Genomic DNA, 22,687 nt, shown 5'->3' on the forward strand with positions numbered 1-22,687 from the left:
AATCCTAAAGTGGCAGAACCCTAAATGAGGATTAGTAGTAGGGTTCCAATTCGGAGATGGAGAGGGGGATAAGAATCTCCTCCAGGTTTCTGCACCTTCCTTTCCCTTGTCTGCTCAGCAGATCGGTCAAGCAGGTCAAGTCAACAAACTGATTGTTGATAAAAAGGCTTAGGTGCTGACTTACTGTCAGGCACAAAAGATCAGGACCATGCATTAAGTTGAAGCACAGAAGATTTAGTCAAGGCTATGCATAAGAATCTAACGGTCAACACTAAATTGGTGCTAGAGAAGGGTCAAAGAAATCCAGGGGAGGGGGGAGAGAGACTGGATCATTTGCAGCAACTTAAAAGATTCTAAGCTTATGAAATGTTTAACTCCACCTTCCAGCTCTGCCTGCTCTTCTCCTACATCTACAAATTTAACTGAAGCCCCCTCACCCCCTATCCCACTTTGAGCAGACAGCCCTCCCAGTTTTCCTGAAGCATCTGGAGAGCATCTGTACAAGGCAGAGCATCCATATCATAGCTTTTACTCACCCTGTACCACATAAATATGGTTTTAAAGGCATTTTCATTGGAGCAAGATCCACAGGACATGGTTACGACTTGAGAGAGACCTTTAGGAGCAACCTGGCAGTGGAGAAGAGACACGGACCTTTCAATCCAAAGAGTTTGTAAGGAATACTTTCATCATAACTGAGCATCACAACAAAATGATGCTTATTTTACCTCCCCCCCCAATTTTTTTTAAAACTAGTCTCTATTGCAGTGGTTCTCAACCTTTTTAATGCCGCGACCCCCAACCGGTCGTAAGTCGAGGACTACTCAACTGGTGCAGCACCGTTTGCAGAATGGGACTTTTGGCGGGCTCAACAGGGCAGAGATAGCCTGGACAATTCCTATTGGCTTTTGAAAGCCAATAGAATTAGACTCTATTCAAGAGAGTCTATTCTATTGGCTTTCAAAAGCCAATAGAATAAAAGGGAGTAGCACAGCTAAGGAAAAGGGGGAAAAAATGGCGGATTGCGTTGTTTGGCGACCCCCGTGAAATGGTCGTTCGACCCCAAATGGGGTCCCGACCCATAGGTTGAGAACCACTGCTCTATTGCCTAAGGATAAAATTATGGAAACTTAGGGTTGGAAGTGCCATTTAGCCCATGGACTGCAACTAGCTACCCAAGGCAAGAATTCAAAATAAAGACTCTTCAACTGAATATAATATAATATAATATAATATAATATAATATAATATAATATAATATAATTAGAATAGAATAGAATAGAATAGAATAGAATAGAATAGAATAGAATAGAATAGAATAGAATAGAATAGAATGGAATAGAATAGAATAGAGCTGGAAGGGATCTTGGAGGTCTTCTAGTCCATCCCCCTGCTCAAGCAGGAGAACCTATGCCATCTCAGACAAGTGACTGTCTAGTCTCTTCTTAAAAACCTCCAGTGATGGAACGTCCATAATTTCTGGAGGCAAGCTGTTCCACTGGTTAATTGTCCTTCCTGTCAGGAAGTTTCTCCTTAATTCCAGGTTGCTTCTCTCTTTGATCAGTTTCCAACTATTGTTTCTTGTCCTGCCCTCTGGTGCTTTGGAGAATAATTTGACCCCCTCTTCTCTGTGGTAGCCTGTCAAATACTGGAACGCTGCTATGTCACCCCTGTTTCTTCTTTTCTTTAGATTAACCCAAGTCCTGCAGCCGGTTCTTCGTATGTTTTAGTCTCCAGTTGACTGACATCAACTGATGTCAATCCAACTTCTCTTTGATCCCGAGAACAACAGTCCATCATCTCAAAGGTTATTGCTGAAGTGCTCTCGTCCTTAAGAAACTTTTCTTATTCTAAAACTTAATCCATTATCCCATATCCTGCAATCTGAGATAATAGATAACTCATAATGATCTTCTTCTGTGTGGCATCTTTTCAGGTGTTTGAAAGAGGGCTATCATTCCCCTGTTCCCATTGTCCTTTTTAAATGCTAGCCTCTCCTTGTAGTTGCTGGTCGTGGAATTCTTGGCAAGACGGAGACCTGCCAATGTTGGATGTCAGTTTCACTGCTCCTTCGAGTGCTAGATAAAACTTACCGAAAGCAACGATTCTTTTAGCTTTTCAGCAAAATTTTCTGGAGGCAAAATTCCTAGGGCAGGTCTGTTGACAAAAGCACTCTGAGAAAAAAGAAAAAAAAGAAAAAAGAAAAGAAAAGGACTTTATCCTAAAGGGAATACAAACTTGTTATCTAAGAGTCAACCCAAAACAGTGCATGGCTTGACCTTGATTGCCTTAAAACAAATAACACCCCCAATTTGGACACTTGCATCCACCCTTCCCCCAAACGTGTAAGCTGACCAAGCTGTTTCTGGTATCCGAATTTAAGCTGGAGTGGAAAGCATTTGGGAGAATCTGCCGATGGGAAATGCTACTGATTACTGAGATGTCTTGGAATCCTCTAGATCAGTGGTTCTCAACCTTTTTAATGCCGCGTCCCCCAACCGGTCGTAAGTCAAGGACTACTCAACCGGTCGTAAGTCGAGGACTACTCAACTGGTGCAGCACCGTTTGCAGAATGGGACTTTTGGCGGGCTCAGCAGGGCAGAGACAGCCTGGACAATTCCTATTGGCTTTTGAAAGCCAATAGAATTAGACTCTATTCAAGAGAGTCTATTCTATTGGCTTTCAAAAGCCAATAGAATAAAAGGGAGTAGCACAGCTAAGGAAAAGGGGAAAAAAATGGCGGACTGCGTTGTTTGGCGACCCCCGTGAAATGGTCGTTCGACCCCAAATGGGGTCCCGACCCACAGGTGGAGAACCACTGCTCTAGATTTTGAACAGATTTCTTTGTGCCCTCTACATCAGGTGTCCCCAACGTTAGCAACTTTAAGATTTGTGGACTTCAGCTTCTCAGCTTTGGCTGGCTGGGGAATTCTGGGAGTTGAAGTCCACAAATCTTAAAGTTGCCAACGTTGGGGACCCCTGCTCTAAATCAGTGTTTCTCGACCTTGGCAGCTTGGAGATATATGGACTTCAACTCCCAGATTCCCCAGCCAGCCAAAGCTGAGAAGCACTGCTCTAAAACATTGCTTAGGTTTAACTTATGTCTAAAATTCTAAGCAAATGATCAGGTTTTGCTGGGCCAGGGGTAGGCAACCTTGGCTCTTTTATGACTCGTGGACTTCAACTCCCAGAATTCCTGAGCCAGCATGACTCAGCTTGGAAACCTCTCCCTTTCCCCTCAGCATGGCTGGCTCAGGAATTCTGGTACCTGAAGTCCACGAGTCATAAAAGAGCCAAGGTTGCCTACCCCTGTGCTGGGCCTTCAAAACTATTCCTTTGGATCCATCCATGCCTCATTGGTCGAGAAAGATCCACCTTTCTGGACACCCAGAGAAGCTTATAAGAGATCCAACCCCTCTTTGATACACGTATGAGGCGTTCACATAACAGGCTGAAACCATTCAGGTTAAAAACATACAGTTTCTATGTCCAGAGGGCATGTGGTTTGGTTCACATTACATGCCAGACCAGCACTTGGGGTTCCCAAACACTGAACTACAAGCTACCGACCCCTTTTTAGCCTAATCGAGCATGCTGCGAGCGTCCTCCTTCCATTTCTGATGCCTTGTGGGAAGCTTTGCCCTACACCAGTGTTTCCCAAACTTGACAATTTTAAGGCATGTGGACTTCAACTCCCAGAATTCCACAGCCAGTGTTGCTGGCTGTGGAATTCTGGGAGTTGAAGTCCTCATTCCTTAAAATTGTCAAGTTTGGGAAACACTGCCCTACACACACATTCGCTTTGCAATGAAGAGGAGTTGTGATTACACAGAGAATTTGAAAGATGATGGAGATTAGCAGCCTCAGCAAATCTTGGGGTACCTCTTCAAACTTGTTCTTTCTCTCCCCTCCAGCTGCCTGAGGTGATAACCAACCCAGAACCAATCAGGAAATGAGTTCCTTTGGGGTCTCTTTGCTCAAGGCAATTCAAATGGTCCATGCCAGCTCCTGTAATTCTCAGCCATTCCCCTGGAAATGGCTTATTTTGAAGACTCACCCCCAAGCAGTTGGGGAGGCTCCTGGTTCCAGCCTCAGAGACCCTGAGCAGTGGGTAAGCAGCTCTGGGAAAGGACAGGTGGCATCTTGAGGAGAAGAAGGGAAGCTTCACAAACAGGCAATTTATGCACCGTTTTGGCAATCTGGTACCTTACGCAAGAAGTCACTTACCAGATTCTGGGGCTGCTGCAAAACTTTGATCAGAGATGGGTGACTGTAGCCTAGAATGAAACACAGGGATCTTTATCATCTGCTTTTAAGAAATTTCAGGTGCTTTCAAATTAAATTGTCCCAAAGATGCTTTTTTTTTTTTTAAAAAAAAAAGGCAACTGGATTTTGTTTTTCCTTGAAGACGTTTCGCTTCTCATCCAACAAGCTTCTTCAGTTCTAACTGAATGGTGGAGAATGGAAGGATTTATATTCCTTGAAGTCATCTGGTCATTAGTACTCTTTCTGAGAATCATTGAGGGCACTTAGAGTTGTCTCTGCCCTCAGGGTCACCTGAATAGTGCAAATGGGTGTGGAACTTTCTTGGAACTACTGCAAGAGCTGTGTTGTAAACAGGAACAGCTGGTGTCGTATTCCCTCCCCCTCTGTTGAGAGAGGGGGGGTTCAGTTTTAATGTAGATGGCCTCTTTGATCCCTCTTTCAAACCAATGATCCTCTCTATCCACTGTCTTCAAAGGAGCGGCCTTTGTCTTGCAAATGCACATTTCAAATTAAATACGGTAACCTTTTTAAAGCAGTGCTAAGAAGCAGACTCAGCCCCTTCTGAATTTGCTTTGTTTTATGAATGTAAGGAAAGAGAAGTGGAAAAAAATATTTGGAACTCTGATTTTATATATGGTGACAGCAGCAAGATTGCTCTAGATTCAAAAGTGGAAGGACACCTCGATTCCCACCACGGACAAAGGGTTACAAAAGCTGATGGAATGAGCAGAGATGGCCAAATTGACTGTGCTGATAAAAGAAAAGAACACAAGTTCTTTTGTTTCTACTTGGAAACCACTTCCGGACTTTGTGCTTGAGGTGGGGAAAAAAAAATGATATCATGATTTTGGGTTTTACCGATTTGACTGATTTGCCAATATAGAAATGGCTAGTTCAGGGGTAGGCAACCTTGGCTCTTTTATGACTCGTGGACTTCAACTCCCAGAATTCCTGAGCCAGCACGGGGGAACTGTGGCCCCTTCATAACTCATGGACTTCAACTCCCAGAATTCCTGAGCTAGCATGGCTGGCTCAGGAATTCTGGGAGTTGAAGTCCACGAGTATAAAACAGCCAAGGTTGCCTACCCCTGGGCTAGTGCATACGACTATAGAAATGTAAAAAGTTGAGATTTGATTTTAATGTCTGATTTTACTGCAACAGAGAAAGTTGGAAGTCAATGCCTTTTGTTTCTCTCCCTCCCTTTCTTCACACTTTTTTTGTTTTTCCCTTTTTCTACTGTTATTATTTGCTTTTGTATTTTCACATTTTATATATAAACGAATAAAGCTAATTAAAAATAAAGAATGTAAACAAAATAAGGAGGATCTTCACTACTTAGGATGCATTTGGCTTTATAGCCTAACAAAAGCTTTAGCAGGTCATACCACTTGGCTATCTAAGCAAGATCAGTTCTGATTAAGAAGAGTCCAACAATCACCTTGAAAGAAGGCCATACAGGAGGTCCTTGACTTACAACCATTTGTCTAGAGCCCTATTTTATGACCTTTTGGGATATGGTTGGTTAAGCGGCTCTGCAATTTTTAAGTGACACATGATTAAGTGAATTCGGATTCTCCTGTTGAATTTATTAGTCAGAAGCCAGCTGGAAAGGTTGCAAAGGACGATCATATGATCCTGGATGCTGTAAATATATGCTGGTTGCTAAGCACCCACATTTTGATCATGTGTCCGTGGAGATACTGCAATGGTCTTAATAGGGAGGACCAGTCATGAGTTAAGTTTCAGTGCCATTGTAGCTTTGAATGACCATCATATAAATGGTCACAACTTGAGGACTATCTGTAGTTATTTGATTTCTGTCCTGCTGCTCTATCCACTGTCCTTTTACTCTGAGATGTTTGGATGTGTTGAACATGATCACTGCACTGTGGCAAAACCATAGCAATAGCAACAGCACTTAGACTTATATAATGCCTCACAGTGTTTTATAGCCTTCTCTAAGTGGTTTAAAGAGTCAGCATATGAGCCCCCAACAATCTGAGTCCTCATTTTATGACCTCGGAAAGATGGAAGGCTGAGTGAACCTTGAGCCAGTCAGGATCGAACTTTCTGGCAGTGGGCAGACTCCGCCTGCAATACTGCATTCCATCCACTGCCCATCATGGCAATAGAATAGAATAGTATAGTACAGAATGGAATGGAATGAAATAGAATAAGAATTAGAATAGAATAGAATAGAATAGAATAGAATAGAATAGAATAGAATAGAATAGAATAGAATAGAATAGAATAGAATAGGGAATGGGAATAGGAATGGGGAATAGAAGAGGGAATAGAATAGAATAAGAATAGAATAGAATAGGGGATGGGAATGAGAATGGGAATAGGAATGGGAATACAATAGGGAATAGAATAGAATAGAATAGAATAGAATAGAATAGAATAGAATAGAATAGAGTAGAATGGAATGGAATGGACTAGAATAGAGTAGAGTAGAGTAGAATAGAATAGAATAGAATAGAATAGAATAGAATAGAATAGAATAGAATAGCAATAGCAATAAGACTTATATTACAGCTTCACAGTGCTTTACAGTCCTCTCTAAGTGGTTTACAGCCCTAAGTCAGCCTATGGCCCCCAACAATTTGGGTTCTCATTTTACTGACTTCTGAAGGATGAAAGGCTGGGTCAACCTGGAGCCGGTCAGGATCGAACTCCTGGCTGTGGGCAGAGTCAACCTGCACTGCTGCATTCTAAGCACTGCACCACCAGGGCTCTTCGGTTCTGTAAAGTCGAATTTGCAGCAGGACTGAAGTATGATGCGCTCTAATATTTTTCTTGAGTGGCAGGTCAATGGTAGCTGAAAAGGACACCTGGCACCCTTCCAGAACCATCCTCTTCTTAGAAGAGATAAAAAATAAAGCTGCCTAAAATTGAAAACTTACTCGTAAAAAATCTGGTAGATCCAAAATCACCCCATTTACTGTAGCTTCCCCTGCATCACTTCCTTTTCCCAGCAGCTCAGATTCAGCTTTTCCCCTTAGAATCAGGGACTCCAAACCTGGCAACTTTAAGACTTTTCAGCACCGTCGTAACTTCGAACGGTCGCTAAACAGATGTCTTTAAAGTCAAGGACTACCTGTCCCCTTTTCCTGCCTGCGCTTCCAACTTGCCACTCGCATCATTGGTGGGGGATCTTGAGGCTGAAAAGGAGAGGTTTGAGCTCATGGTTGCCCACGGTTGCTCCAGCTGAGATCTGAACTCTTGCAAAGACTCAAAAAGAATTCTTACCAATCGGCTGACGCTATCAACTGCATACAGAGAGAATCAATATAAAATGATTTACAGATGGCATTTAACACCGGCGAGATTGGCTAAAATGTATAAAAACATAGACCCGAAGTGTTGGAAATGTAAAATCAGAGCAGGAACATTTTATCACATGTGGTGGCTGTGCCCCAAAGCAAAAAATTATTGGGAACGAATAAGAGATTGGATACAGGAGATAACGGAGATACAAATGGATTTTAAAACAGAATTATTTCTTTTGGGCATAATAAATTTAAAGATGGAAAAACAACTCCAACATATCATTATACGCATATCGACTGCAGCTCGTATAGCATATGCTCAATGTTGGAAGAGTGAAAATATTCCCACAAACAATATGATTATGTACAAAATCTTGGAATGCGCAGAAATGAATACACTTACATTAGAATTAAAAGACAAGGAGGCGACAGAATTTTATGAAATTTGGAATAAATGCTATAATTGGCTAGAACAGAGAAAGGAAAAGACATAATTATTGATGTACATAAAATGTAAATAAGATGTAAAGAATGCTTAAAATGTATAGTACTATTCTGTTAAAAGAAAAGATTTATGTTTATGTATTTTAAGTTTGTTTGGGTGTATGGTGTATGGTGAAAAATAATAATAAAAAATAATAATAAAAAAAGAATTCTTACCAATTGGGATGGATGAAATCTGAGAGTAGAGATCTAACATCCGGTTCCCATCGACATCCACGAGATAATTTCCTCGGCTTTCTTCGTAGTTGCAGAAAAAGTGGACCGCTTCTGCATTCTGAGAGAAACAGACAAAAGCAGTTGAGAATCAAACCAAATGAGCCACGATTTAGGCTGAACACGAAGGAAAATAGGAACCCCTGGATGGTTTCCCATTTCTGTAAACCATTTTTCATACCTCTATAGTCATGTTTGTCAAGGAAAGGTAAGGGAATTCTGATGGTTTGGGGATTAAAAAGGGGAAAACAGTCTGGGGAAAACTTTTACGATAACAACTACTCAACAGAAAGAATGTCTCTGCTTTCTGTTTTTTCCAAGTTCTCTCTTGTTTTTCTGTGTCTTAGTTTTTATCGTGGTTTTTGTTTGCTTTGTATATTTTATTATAATGAAAAATTATACAGGAAAGGTAAGGGGACTCCAGGTTTATTGTTATGTGAGCCTCATTTGCAGAATTTTTAAAGATGTCTGAACAAAGCAGCCTTTTCACTTTTGAAGTCCTCTTGAGTTCCTCCCACCATTTCTTCAGTCTTTGCAGAAGGGAGAAAAACCCACTACTAGAAACCTAGTAACATTTTGCCTTTTCACCAACAGTGTTGGGAAGAGCCCAGTTTACAGAAAAAAAAGGCTCTGTTAGAACAAAGCAATTGGAAAGGAGTCCCAGAAGAACTTTGTGGTCACACAATTGAGTGTGCAATTAGACCACCCCGTTTTTGTTCTGTTCAGTTTCAGGAGAGTGGCCTTGCTGTCACAAAACAGGCATGTACGTAAGTCGATAGGCAGTCTGCCATTCATGCACTTTTGCGACTCGGCGGCCGATATTTGAAGGGTAGAAGACCTGGGATCGTTTTCAAGTGGAATTTTGAGAAATTACCTGAATTCCGTTCAACTGTTTCATTAGTTCCTAAAAGAAGAAGAAGAAAAAAAGAAAGGATATGATACAGATTGAGCAAACAAAAACTCAGGAGATGTTAACGTTCCTGCGCTAAAGACAGAAGATTCATCTCCAGCCTGGGTTAAGAAAGATGCCCGTGAAACTTGGCAGAGCTGCCAAAAGAGTGCAGACACTGAATTTCTGGACAAGCCTTCAGGCCCCAGGTGTGCATTGCACCAAACAGAGAAGGGATCATGATGGTGTCTGCATGGGCAGCTTTGTTCTTTCAAATGAAACGGAGAAGTGGCAGCTCCAAAGGAAACCCAAGATCCTAATTTTCTTAGACCCCCCAGTTGCAAAAGTCCAACCTATTTCCCTATTTGAACCCGGGTTCGTTGTTTGAGGCCACCTGGGTGAAATCTAGTGATTTGGAGCTGTTTGCGAGTCTTTGGGGGCTGCCATTCAGTTACGGCTTTCACTTTGGTCGGGTCCATTTCAATGCCCTTGCTGGAAATTCTGCAGCCAAGATAATCTAGTCGGATCTGGTGAAACTCACACTTTGATAGCTTAACATAAAGTTTGGCGTTCAACAGTTTCTTTAGCACTTCTCTCACTAGTTTTACTTGGTCAGCCATATTCGTGCTGTATATCAGGATGTCATCAAGGTACACCAAAACCCCTTTGTATAAATGATTCATTCATTCTGTCAAAGCAAGAACATCAACCAACTGATATAGCTGAAATATTATGACATTTGGGCTTTATTCTCAAGTTTTGTCTGAAGTTGTGCTTAGGCTTACTGGCATCTCTGAAATCTAAAATTGATGATATTACGTTAGCATTTTAAAAATAAGTCCTGCTTGTGTGACACACATAATGCTCTTCTGTAATAGCTGAGGCTGTGTGTCCCATTAATCCAAAGGCCCAATACAGCTTAGTTAAGTGTTTCTCAACCTTGACCACTTTAAGATGTCTGGACTTCAACACCCAGAATTCCCCAGCCAGCACAGCGTATATTATAGAGCAAGGGTCCTCAACCTTGGAACTTTAAGACATGTGGACTTCAACTCCCATCCTGGTGATCAAAACTGAATGCAGGATTCTAAGAGTGGCCTTACCACGGCATTGTAAAGTGGTATTAACACTTCACGTGATCTTGATTCTCTCCCTCTGTTAATGCAGCCTAGCACTGCGTTGGCCTTTTTGCTTGTATCCATCTTGACTTTTTTGATCGTCCCCATCTTGACTTACCCTGGATCTTGGCCCAGGGACTTCGGTCTTCATCAGTGGCCCATCGTAGCCAAATTCCATGTCAATTTTAGCTGCCACTTGGCTGATTCCTCGGAATCCTACAAAAAACAAAAACAAAAACGAATTAAAGAAGGGACTCTAGGAAGTATATTTAAGAAGGGACATCCATATATATATGGAGAGTACAGCATTGGAAGGTATATATTTGATGAATAGTATACAAATATAACTTCAGATATTAACACATCCCCTCAAACTAGTTGCTTCTGATATTTAAGACATGACTACAATTTGAAGCCCCATTTGTTCCCTTTTTTTCCAAATAATTTTATGAAGAATTATACATGAAAATAAAGGCTAATACAGACTACAAAAATAAGAAAAATACAAAAAAAAACAAAGAAAAAGAAAAGAGAAAAAATAAAAAAGAAGCAATTTTTCCATTAATCCCAGGAAGTATAAACTATTTTAGTATTTTAATATCATGATTTCTAAATATAACATAGTCTCTCTTCTCTCCAAAACTCATCTCTTGTCTAAAAAACTGTCCAAATGCTTTATCAATCATTTTTGTTAGCAAAAGTCTAGTGAAGGCAACCAGATATAACTATTTTCTTTGTTTAGCCCCGATCGAATAAGCCAACCTTGTATTCCTTTCCTGAATTTTTACAAATATTCTTTAATCCTCTCAAAAAAAGGGTCCCAGACCAAATTTTCTGTTCATCTCTTTCAAGGTAAAAAATCTTTCAACGCTTTAACAGAGTTATTTTGCAAATCCAGTAAGTTTATCCTTTGGCTTGTGACTTCTAATGAAGTCCTTCAAAACCTTAACAAAGCTCTTTTGTATATTCAGTAAAATAATAATAATAATAAACCAATCAGTTTCTTGGTTAAGTCAGCCACCAGTTCCATTTGTGTTACATTTCAGAGTTATTTCATAAACATCCGTTGCAACTTGTTCTTTTTTTTTTTTTTTAACTTTGTTGCAACATGCTGTGTAGGAAGTCAGGAAGTTTACCCATCCTAAAAAGAAGCTTAGTTTAAAAAAATTGGAAAAAATGGTATTATAGATTTCTGCTCTGCTTACTTTATTATCTAGCTTGTTCTTCTTCATCCAAAATCTCCTTGTCACAAAAGTACCAAAACAATTCACTTTCCCATGAGAAGATTTCTTGTAATTAAGTCAAAGCTGTAAATTCTAAATCCTGCTGGTCCCTTAATCCAGAGGTCTTCAAAAGTGGTCCTTTTATGACTACTTCCAGAATCCAGGCACGAATTCTGGAAGTAGAAGTCCACAAGTCATAAAAGGGCCAGGTTTGAAGACCCCTGCCTTAATCTGTTAATTTTCCAAAGTCGATATATACTCAGCACGATTTGGCTGCACAGTCCAAAGAAATAATGTATTTTCAATGTCCCAAAGATGCTTTTTTCACGAGGCAACTGGACAACTATGACTTGGATAACTGAGAATCTCCATAGACAGATATTTTCAATACTTTTAAGATCAAATTTATACCATCATCCTCTATTAGCAGAAGACTCACATGGTTAATATAATAAGATTCTTGCTAATCAAAAGAGTTTTAATCATTTCAAAATGCAAATAATAATAATCCAAAAGACAGATCAAGAAACAAGCTGAGCTTAATGCCCATAAAAGTCTGCTTTGTGAGTGGAGACTTGATGAAATTACCAATTCCCAGCCATTCCATCCCTAAGCTGACTGCAAAATGATGGTTTCTGTGGTCTACTCTTGAGGAGCAGCTGTCCAGAATCACAAGGACAATCTCAATCATCTCTCCAGATCCCGCATCCAATTACTATATTTCCGGCAAACAGCGTCCTGCTGGCCAGTGGTGCTCCTAGGAAGGCCCTAAATCCATTTTGTTCCCAAAGCAAAACGGTGCTTAACGAGCGTGGCACTCCAACCAGTTTTCCCCTTCGATCGATCGATGACATTTTAATTAATTCATCTCGGATTAAAGCCTTTAAGCACCAACTTGTGACTCTGCCAGCAACGAACCCAGTAAATTGGCACGGAATGTTTGCAAACATTGCAGTTATTGGCGGAACAGGGAGTGATCGCAACTCAACTTATAACCACCTGCCCCCCCCCCAAAAAAAATAAAAAGTGAGGTCATTTGCCTCCAAGGAATATTCTGAATATTTGTATGTGGTATCAATGAAGAGCACTGGGGTTTTTTGAATCAGATATGTCTCTCAGCCTAGCCTTATAGTGAGATCAAAGAAGACATTCTATGATGCCACACAAAGTTCTTGAACAAAGGATGCTATAATTTAATTATGTCTAGTAACATGCAATTATATACAATAATGTATTGTAATGTATAGATAGTCCTCGAGTTACAACAGTTCATTTAACGACCATTCAAAGCTACAACAGCACTGGAAAAAGTGATTTATGACCCTTTTTCATACTTATGACCATTGCAGCATTTTCATGGACACGTGGTCAAAATTTGGACGCTTGGCAACGGATTTGTATTTATGACGGTTGCTGTGGCCCAGGGTCACGTGATCCCCTTTTGCAACCCTCCCACAAGCAGAATCAATGGGGGAAGCCAGATTCACTTAACAACCATGTTATTAACTTAACAACTGTAGTGTGATTCACTTAACTGTAGCAAAGGTCACAAAAGGTTATAAAATGGGGCAAAACTCAACAAATGTTTCACTGAGCAACAGACATTTTGGGCTGATTGTGGTCATGAGTCAAGGACTGCCTGTAGATAAGGTTTTTTTAAAAATATTACATACACAATTCTTTTGTGTACATTTTATGGATATCAAACGGAATACCCTTCAAATAAAAGAAGGCGAAATGTGCCCTTCCCCCACAGGAAAATAGAGAAGGGGAGAAAAGTTGTGGACTTTTCCAGGAAATCACAATCCTCAGCCAAAAATGCTTGGCTAGTTGTGTCATTTGAACAGCTAAAAGAGCAACCAACGGTCAGGAGCCTCTCAGCAAGTAAACAGCTCTTAACACGCGGCCTGGGAGCGTGGGCTTTATTTATAAAATGCTTCCAGGATAACTTCAGATGTGACTGAGGACAAACTGGGCGCTGGAGTTTGTGCCCACTCAGAGTTATGCTTTCCCTAGCATGGGGATACTAATACCAAAATAATAATAATTATCTAAGCTGTGCAGCCAACCATAATCTTCCCATGGGAACCGAACCAAGGCTGCTTACACAGTGCTGCACACATTCCTTGGGCGCAAGGCGGAAAAGCTACAGAAGCTGAACGAAGATCCTGCACCACAGAGAGAAGCTACCAAATGATTCAGAGGTGCAGAGAAGGCTAGCTGGCTGGCTGGCTGCCAAGGGGAAGAGTAAACTGGGGTTGGGTCTCCTTGAAGGATTTTCAAATGCAAAGGATCTGGGGCAAGCAAGGCATGTTTGGGGGGGGGTCACCTAAAAGAAATAACATAATTATTGTTATATCTTCTGCAGTTTCTGTTAGAAAGATCAGAACTGGGCTCAAAAACCTTGTCTGAAGGCCCCTAAAGTAGGCAGACAATGGATGTACAGAAACCGTATTTCATAATCTACAATTTTTGAATTGTTAAGCAGCCCAGACAAGATAGATAGATAGATAAATGACAGATAGATAGATAGATGATAGATAGAGAGATGATAGATGATAGATAGATTAGATAGTTAGATAGTTAGTTAGATAGATAGACAGACAGATACATAGATGATAGATGATGGATAGAGAGATGATAGATCAGTGATGGCGAACCATTTAGAGACTGAGTGCCCAAACTGCAATCCAAAACCCACTTATGCATCGTTGGGTGCCGGGTGGGTGTGGCCAATTGGGTGGATGTGGCCCATTGGGTGGGCATGGCTATGGTGGTAACGGCAGACTGGGTGGGACTAAAAAGTTCAATCAATCAATTCCAACTTTGCAAGATCTTTTTTTTTCCCGCAAGAAGTTGAAATTGACTGATTGATTGAACCTTTTTTTTTGCACACGGTGGCAGAGGCCTAAAGCGAAAAGGTTTTATAATACCCAGCTGACGGCCTAGGACTGGGGCGACAGCGCGCATGCCCACAGAGAGGGCTCTGAGTGCCGCCTCTGGCACTCGTGCCATAGGTTCGCCACCACTGTGATAGATAGATAGATAGATAGATAGATAGATAGATAGATAGATAGATAGACAGACAGACAGACAGACAGAGAATCTTTCCAAAGCACCAGAAGGCAGGACAAGAAGCAATGGATGGTAACTAACCAAGGAGAGAAGCAACCTAGAACTGAGGAGAAAATTCCTGACAGTGGGAACAATCCACCACACAGAGCAGTTTACCTTCAGAGGTTTTGAGTGCTCCATCACTGGACATTTTTAAGAAGAGATTGAACAATCATTTGTGTGGAATTGTATAGGGTCTCCTGTTTGAGCAGGGGGTTGGACTAGATGACCTCCAAGGTCCCTCCCAGCTCTGTTATTCTGTCTTTTATCTATCTCACCTGGAATCTCCCAAAATATTATCTGTGCATATACTTTATTTTAATCCTGTATTTGAATCATTTTGATGCCAGATGGTTTTATTGCTGATTGTGTCAGGTTCTTATGGAAAATTATGTGCAGGGCTTCTTTGAGTGGTATAAAAATAAATTAATCTGATTTATTTTCATTTCATTCTGGGGATCTGAAGGCACGGTGGGTGTTCCATGGACTCCAGTATTTCTAGCTGCTGCTATATGTTTTTTAGAATCACATGTGAAAATTTCTCTTCATGACTCACGAATTGCAACATCAGAGGGCTTTTATTTCATGTTGACCTAAATACTCTGCCAATATAGCTACTCATATATTCAGAGTCCAGATGTCCCACCGTGATTTAGAGCCTAAGGCAGTCTTTCCCAACTATGGCAACTTTAAGGTATATGGACTTCAACTCCTAGAATTCCTTAGCCAGCATTTGTTAAAGTCCACACATTTTCAAGTTACTAAGATTAAGAAACACTAGTCCAGGGGTAGGCAACCTTGGCTCTTTTATGACTCGTGAACTTCAACTCCCAGAATTCCTGAGCCAGCACAGCTGACTCATTGCTCCTCGAAGCACGAAGCTGAAAGCACCAGCCTGAAGATGACGAATGGGACTTCGTCGAAACGTCGCCAAGACACTTCCAATTTTACGCGGGAGAAAACCCGAACAACCAAAGACCTACATACAAACACCCGCGAAAACCTCAGAAAACATATATATGTGTATATATATACATGTATATGTGTGTATATATATGTGTATATGTGTATATATGTGTGTGTGTGTGTGTGTGTGTGTGTATGGATATATATGTTTTCTGCGGTTTTCGCGGGTGTTTGTATGTAGGTCTTTGGTTATTTGGGTTTTCTCCCGCGTAAAATTGGAAGTGTCTTGGCGACGTTTCGACGAAGTCTCATTCGTCATCTTCAGGCTGGTGTTTTCGGCTTCGTGCTTCTAGGAGCACTTCGTGCTTCTAGGCACATTGCTCCTAGAAGCACGAAGCTGAAAACACCAGCCTGAAGATGACGAATGAGACTCCGTCGAAATGTCGCCAAGACACTTCCAATTTTACGCGGGAGAAAACCCGAATAACCAAAGAGCTACATGGATATATATATGGATATACAGATAATTCTCGACTTACAGTTCCTTTAGTGACTGATCAATGGCACTGAAAAAGTGGCTTATGATTGGTTTTCACACTTATGACCATTGCAGCATTCCCATGATCATGTCTCGGCATCATGTGTTCACCTTTATCTACAGACCCCTCACATCCTGGACATAAACTGTTTCAACTTCTTCCATCAACACGACGCCATAGGGCATCGGACACCAGAATAACAGTTTTTTCCTCAACGCCGTTACTCTGCTTAACAACTTATTCCAACAACAACGTCAAACTACTTAGTAAAGCTGTATTACTATTCTCCTCATCTTTCCTATTACCTATCCTTATCTTCTTATGACTATAACTTTGTTGCTTGTCTCTTACGATTTATATTGTTTTATTTAGTACCCTAGTATGACTGATGTTGTTTGGTTAGGAACATCCTATGACTATCACTAAGTGTTACATCTTATGATTTATAGTGAATGTAATTTTATGTTCTTTATGATCATGATTTATCACTATTACTTGTATGTACACTGAGAGCTTCTGCATCGGAGACAAATTCCTTGTGTATCCAACCACAGTTGGCCAATATTCTATTCTAATCTGCTCTTTTGCGACCTTCTGACAAACAAAGTCAATGGGGAAGTCACATTAACTTAACAACCGTGTTACTAACAACTGCAGTGATTCACTTAACAACTGTGGCAAGAAAGGTCATAAAATGGGGCAAAACTCACTTAATAACTGTCTCACTTAACAACAGAAATTTTGGACCTGTAAGTTGAAGACTATCTGTATTGATATATAGGTATATAAACTTTGTTTGCTCCTGAGGAGGAAAGCTATGGCAAATCTAGACAGCATACTAAAAAGCAGAGACATCATCCTGCGAACAAAAGTGTGTATAGTCCAGGCCATGGTTTTCCCAGTTGCAATGTATGGCTGTGAAAGTTGGACCATGAGAAAGGCTAAGCGCCAAAAAATTGAGGCCTTTGAACTCTGGGGCTGGAGAAGACTCCTGCGAGTCCCCTGGACTGCAAAGCAATCAAACTGGTCAGTCCTAGAGGAGATCAACCCTGACTGCTCTTTAGAAGGCCAGATCCTGAAGTTGAAATTCAAGTACTTTGGCCACCTAATGAGAAGGAAGGACTCACTGGAGAAGGGCCTAATGTTGGGAAAGATGGAGGGCAAAAGAGAATGAGGTGGCTGGATGGAGTCACTGAAGCAGTAGACGTGAGCTTAAATGGACTCCAGAAGATGGTAGAGGACAGGAAGGCCTGGAGGAACGTTGTCCATGGGGTCACGATGGATTGGATACGACTTCGCAACTAACAACAAACTTTTTTTCTATCCCACTTACCTACTGCCAATATCCTGGAACTCTGTTGCAGTGACCATGTTACGTGCCGATTGAGCAGCATCAGGCCCATTTTATTCAATGGGATTTTTCTTCAGCCGCAAAATGAATTTCTCTTCTCGCTTCCTGCTAATTAGCTGTAAAGAGAAGTAGGCAAAATTACCACTGGAAACCTCCCCAATAATTTTACCATGGAAGATCAGCAAAACAGGAGTCTTCTCTTAAAAAAAAAATCAGGAAACTTCTATCTAGATCTTAAGAGTCTGGTTTGCAAAACCCACAAACAAGCAAAGTTGGATTCCTCTCAAGTTGGATTCCTAAGCTTCAGCTGGTAATTGAAATGTTTCTGGGTTTGGCCATTATCTTGAACTACAAATTAATCCACCCAGAAGGTTAATGTATCACAGTAAACCACATAAAACCTACCCCAAAACTGATCCTGAGCTTAGCCTGTTTTGTCGTGTGAACAAGATACTTTACTTGGCTTTCACTCAACATTTGAGTAACCTCAATCACTAATGTTTGTAAACCATGATTTTTTTTTTTAAATTTTTGCTCTGTGGGTTGTGATTTACAGGTAGTCCTTGACTTATGACATATTGAGCCTAGAATTACAGTCATAAATCATTGTGGCGGTTAATTGGGTCGCCATGGGACCCTGATTTTACAATTTTTTCAGCAATCGTTAAAAAGAACACCGCAGTTGTTAAACGAATCCATTTTATCCAATCGGCGTTATTATTATTTTTTTGTTGGAAACTGGAAGTAAACACTGGAAATTGTCAAGAAAATATCGAAAATCGTGGTCACGTGACTGTGAGATTCTGCAAATGGTTTAAAAGTGACTCGGTTGCCAAGCGACCAAAATGTGATCATGTGACTGTGGGGGGGGGCAACATCAGAACTTTGAAATCAGGTTGTAAGTACCTTTTGGGGGGAGGTCATTAATTGAGGATCACCTGTATTTGTTCAAAACATTAAACCACTGCATTAGGAAACCTGTGACTCAGATATAGAGACTGTTGGCCATAATGATCACCAGGCATTAAACTGGGACAAAATGTAGGTCTAACCCAGTGGTTCTCAACCTTTTTAATGCCGCGACCCCCAACCGGTCGTAAGTCGAGGACTACTCAACTGGTGCAGCACCGTTTGCAGAATGGGACTTTTGGTGGGCTCAGCAGGGCAGAGACAGCCTGGACAATTCCTATTGGCTTTTGAAAGCCAATAGAATTAGACTCTATTCAAGAGAGTCTACTCTATTGGCTTTCAAAAGCCAATAGAATAAAAGGGAGTAGCACAGCTAAGGAAAAGGGGGGAAAAAATGGCAAACTGCGTTGTTTGGTGACTCCCGTGAAATGGTTGTTCGACCCCAAATGGGGTCCCAACCCACAGGTTGAGAACCACTGGTCTAACCAAAAGATTTATTCTGTTATGTTCCACCCACTGTGTCTTGTTTTCCAGTCAGATTGATTTTTTTGATCTGGTCTCCCTGGTAGGGCTGACATTGAGGCAAATGTACACCTTTCAATACAATTTTGAGTCAGAAAAGGTGCTATCAGGCGCTCTCTAAGTTTTGGCTACCAGAGACTAATTCAGTTTTTCTCTTCCAATGCCTATCATGCTATCTGGTTGAAGATTATACCAGTCCTCCATTCTTCCTTTGCAAAAACAAATAAAAAAGAAATATATCTTTCCTCCCCCCCAACCCCTCCCCACTCTCCCGGTTTAGCCCCATGTTTTTGGTTGCTTGAAAAAAAAATATTTTGATTTTTTTTTCTCTTGGAGGCCTTTTTGAGGCTGACTTTCCAATGTGCTGAAAGTGACACATGGCTGATTTGTGTGATAAGCTTTCTGTTACTGTCTTCTGAAGTCTCTCCCGCTCTCCAAATTTTAAAAAAAATTCCTCAAAAAGTTCCTGGCTGAAGTCTTCCCCTGGGATTGAATGGAAGATGGAAAGCCAGGAGTCTAAGATGGTTGCAGAGAAGACCCTGCCTCAAAAGCTTCTTGACCCCCAAGGGCGGAAATGCCACATGACCCTAAATTGAACTTCCCAAAATCCTTTTCTCATTGCGAATATATTTCCAAAACTAACTCATCCGGCTGAATGAGAATGAACAGAAGCAATGGAAAATATTCAGCACAGCAGGACCATTTATCTCCTTCTGACTTATTCTCCAAAGTGCAAAGGGCAAGACAAGAAGCATTGGGTGGAAGATAATAGAGAAAGAAAGAAAGAAAGAAAGAAAGAAAGAAAGAAAGAAAGAAAGAAAGAAAGAAAGAAAGAAAGAAAGAATTTCCTGACAGTTAGAATAATTAATCAATGGAACAACTTGCCTCCAGAAGTTGTGAATGTTCCAACACTGAAAGTTTTTAAGAAGAGGTTGGACAACCATTTCTGCTTGAGCAGGGGGTTGGACTAGAAGACCTCCAAGGTCCTTTTCAACTCTGCTGTTCTGTTCTATTCTGTCCAACCAAGAACTAAAGAAAAAAGTTTCTGACTGGGAGAACAATCAATCAATGGGACAGCTTGACTCCTGGAGTTGTGGGTGCTCCATCACTGGAGGTTTTCAAGAACAGGCTGGACCACCATTTGACTGGGATGGTATAAGGTCTCCAGCCTTGAGCAGGTGGCTGGTCTAGAAGACCTCTGAAGTTCCTTCTATCCCTATGATTCTATGTTCGGTATTCAAACAACTGTCCCGGGGATTCTTGGAAAAAAAGGCAACCAAAATAAATACACAGCACAAATAAGCAAACGGAGATCCTGAATTGGTTGGCCAAGAATCTCCAGGATGAGACAATGCAAAAGGATTTCAAATCTAGCTTTCCAGTAGGGAGCTTCTGGTGCTTTTAATGTTGTTTTTATGATTCTACTTTGCTAGAGTCTTTATCCAGAGTTTAGATGGTTAGGCAATTCTAACTTCCGGCTGCAACATTACCTCATGTTCTCAAAATCCCTGAATTTAAATCCGTTGCTCAGATACAGGCAATTTTCATCATTTGTAAATCCTTTGGCTGCTGCTGTTTAAAACCACTTAGGCTTGGATGAACATCAATACAAAGCAGTGAATATAAAACCCTTAATTAAAATGCTAGAAACATCCCCTGGTGTTTCTCTCTGCCTGTTTCCTTTTTTAAAAAGCAACCACAGGCAAAATTTAGTCAACAAGTCCAGATCCAGATTCAAATCCTTCCCATGGACTCTCTTGACAGATAGCAAGTTCAAAACATCTTCTTTAAATAAAAACTAGTGGGTTTTTTTTTGGGGGGGGGGGTTGCAGCTGGTCAGGTTAATTTTACAAACAAGCACACAAATTTAAATGCTAGTTTTGGTTGTTTCTTTGCTTTTTATCTCCTACGAAAATGTAGCTTCCTTCAAACTGTTACAGCTATATTGGAAACGCAATACTTTCAAAGCACATTTTCTGGTTGAAGAACTGCAACAGCATCATAAACCACAGTTCTGTGCTGAAGACATTCCTCTAACAAATCTTGAAAAACCAGAGTCTCTCCAGTTTGCAAGCAGCATGCATTTATTTTTACCATATCCCTTTTCTTGCCTAACTAAATCTTGGTGTGAGTCAGAGGCAGGTCAACTGCTGGAAATCAGATTTTCACATATGCTGACTCACAGACTCAACTGGCTGATGCTACATCATTAGGATTCTTCCTCAGGGTTAATTCCAGCAGGGTGACCCAATACAGGTAGTCCTCAAGTTATGACCATAATGGAGCCCATCATTTATGTTGTTAAGAGAAACATTTAAGTGAATTTTGCCCCATTTTATGACTTTCCTTGCCGCAGCTAATTGAATCACTGCATTTCTTAAGTTAACAACATGGTTGTTAAATCAATCTGGACTCATTGACTTTGCTTGACAGAAAGTCACAAAAGCTGACTCCAGGAAACTGCAACCCTCATAAATATGAACCAGTGGCCAAGCATCTGAACTTTGATCACGTGACCATGGGAATGCTGAAATGATTGTTAAGTGTGAAAAATGGTCATAAGCCATTTTTTTTCAGTGCCATTGTAACTCTGAACGGTTCCGTTAGGTTTCTGGGTTGGTGGCCTGGGGGGGGGGGAAGGGAAAAGAGGGGATGGCATGCGCATGAGCACCTGTTGCTCGGACGATTGAGGCCAACAACACCCGCGACCAGTGGTGGGATTCAGCCGGTTTGCACCGGTTTGGGAGAACCGGTAGCCAAATTTCACTGCATTCGGAGAACCAGCTGGCTTCCAGAAGTCAGAGGACTCCCAGGCCTAGAATGGCCCACCGGAAGTGTGTGGATGCCACTTCCGGAAATCCGTTCTAGGCCTCGGAGCCCCAGGCCTGCATCGAATAAGAGAACTGGTTATTCGGGTGTTTGAATTGCACCACTGCCCACAACGCTCCCGTGAGTGGGGCTCCGGGTGCTTGCAATGCTCACATGAATGGAGCGGTGCACACGTGCACACACACGCACACCAGCCAGCCACTCACGCGGCCCAGTTGCGAATAGGCCATGGACCGGTAGTGGGTCGTGGCCCACAGGTTGGGGACCCCTCAATGAGATACTCCAAATTTCCAATTTCTCAGCTCAGAAAGTCAGAACCATGCTATGCCCCAGAGATGGCAACCGTCCCTCTTCAACCAGCCGCCCGCTAACTCGTCGAGGTCCCACATGGCTGGATGCATCCCAGCACCCATGCGCTCGCTGGCCTCTGTGTGCAGGGGCCGATGGTGTCAGGCAGCAGCCACCCCGGCCCCTGCCTCACCTTGCCCTGTGACAATGGCACCTCCGCCCTGCCTCGCCTTGCCTCTCCTCACCCCGCAGGACGAGCCTCTTGCCCACCACCCCACCTGCCAGAGACCCCCTGGATCTCCCCCAACCCTGCCCGGCCCCCCCCAGATGTCCCTCCGCACAAGCAACATTGAGGTGACCACGCCCACCTTGGCCATACCCACCCAATCTGCCATGACCACCATAGCCACGCCCACCCATGGGCCACACCCACCCAGTGGGCCACGCCCACCCAGTGGGCCATGCCCAACTGGCACCCAGCGATAAATAAGTGGGTGTTGGGTTGCAGTTTGGGCACTCGGTCTCTCAAAGGTTCGCCATCACTGAAATAGTTCATAACTTCAGGGTCCTCCCGGATTCACAGCTGCTGCTTGAGAAGGTATCCCCAGGGATTAAAAGGTCCTTTGGCTTATTGTTGTGGGGGAAATAGGGAGAGGAAGGTGTGTTGGGAAATCGGAGAAGCCAAAGAGGCTGCAGACCCCAAAGGCCCACATTTGCAGTAAGAAAAGGAACATTCCCACAGG

At 41.8% G+C, this 22,687-nt stretch overlaps 1 protein-coding gene across 2 annotated transcripts in view; it reads right to left on the reverse strand.

The window, feature by feature from the left end:
* The window catches only part of ABAT (4-aminobutyrate aminotransferase), a 57,153-nt gene that overhangs the window by 16,327 nt on the left and 18,139 nt on the right, over positions 1–22,687 (reverse strand). For both annotated transcript variants that reach the window (XM_039349777.1, XM_039349778.1), the window contains 7 exons: positions 17,379–17,512; positions 10,382–10,479; positions 9,131–9,160; positions 8,200–8,317; positions 4,228–4,277; positions 2,094–2,174; positions 537–629 (listed from right to left, as the gene is read on the reverse strand). In XM_039349777.1, the coding sequence (XP_039205711.1) occupies positions 537–629; positions 2,094–2,174; positions 4,228–4,277; positions 8,200–8,317; positions 9,131–9,160; positions 10,382–10,479; positions 17,379–17,448 (540 nt within the window). In that variant the 5' untranslated portion in view covers positions 17,449–17,512. The remainder of the gene's footprint in view (positions 1–536; positions 630–2,093; positions 2,175–4,227; positions 4,278–8,199; positions 8,318–9,130; positions 9,161–10,381; positions 10,480–17,378; positions 17,513–22,687) is intronic.

Source organism: Crotalus tigris, unplaced genomic scaffold (assembly GCF_016545835.1).
Source record: "Crotalus tigris isolate CLP2741 ecotype Arizona unplaced genomic scaffold, ASM1654583v1 scf7180000018301.7375997, whole genome shotgun sequence".
Classification (NCBI taxonomy): Eukaryota; Metazoa; Chordata; class Lepidosauria; order Squamata; family Viperidae; genus Crotalus; species Crotalus tigris.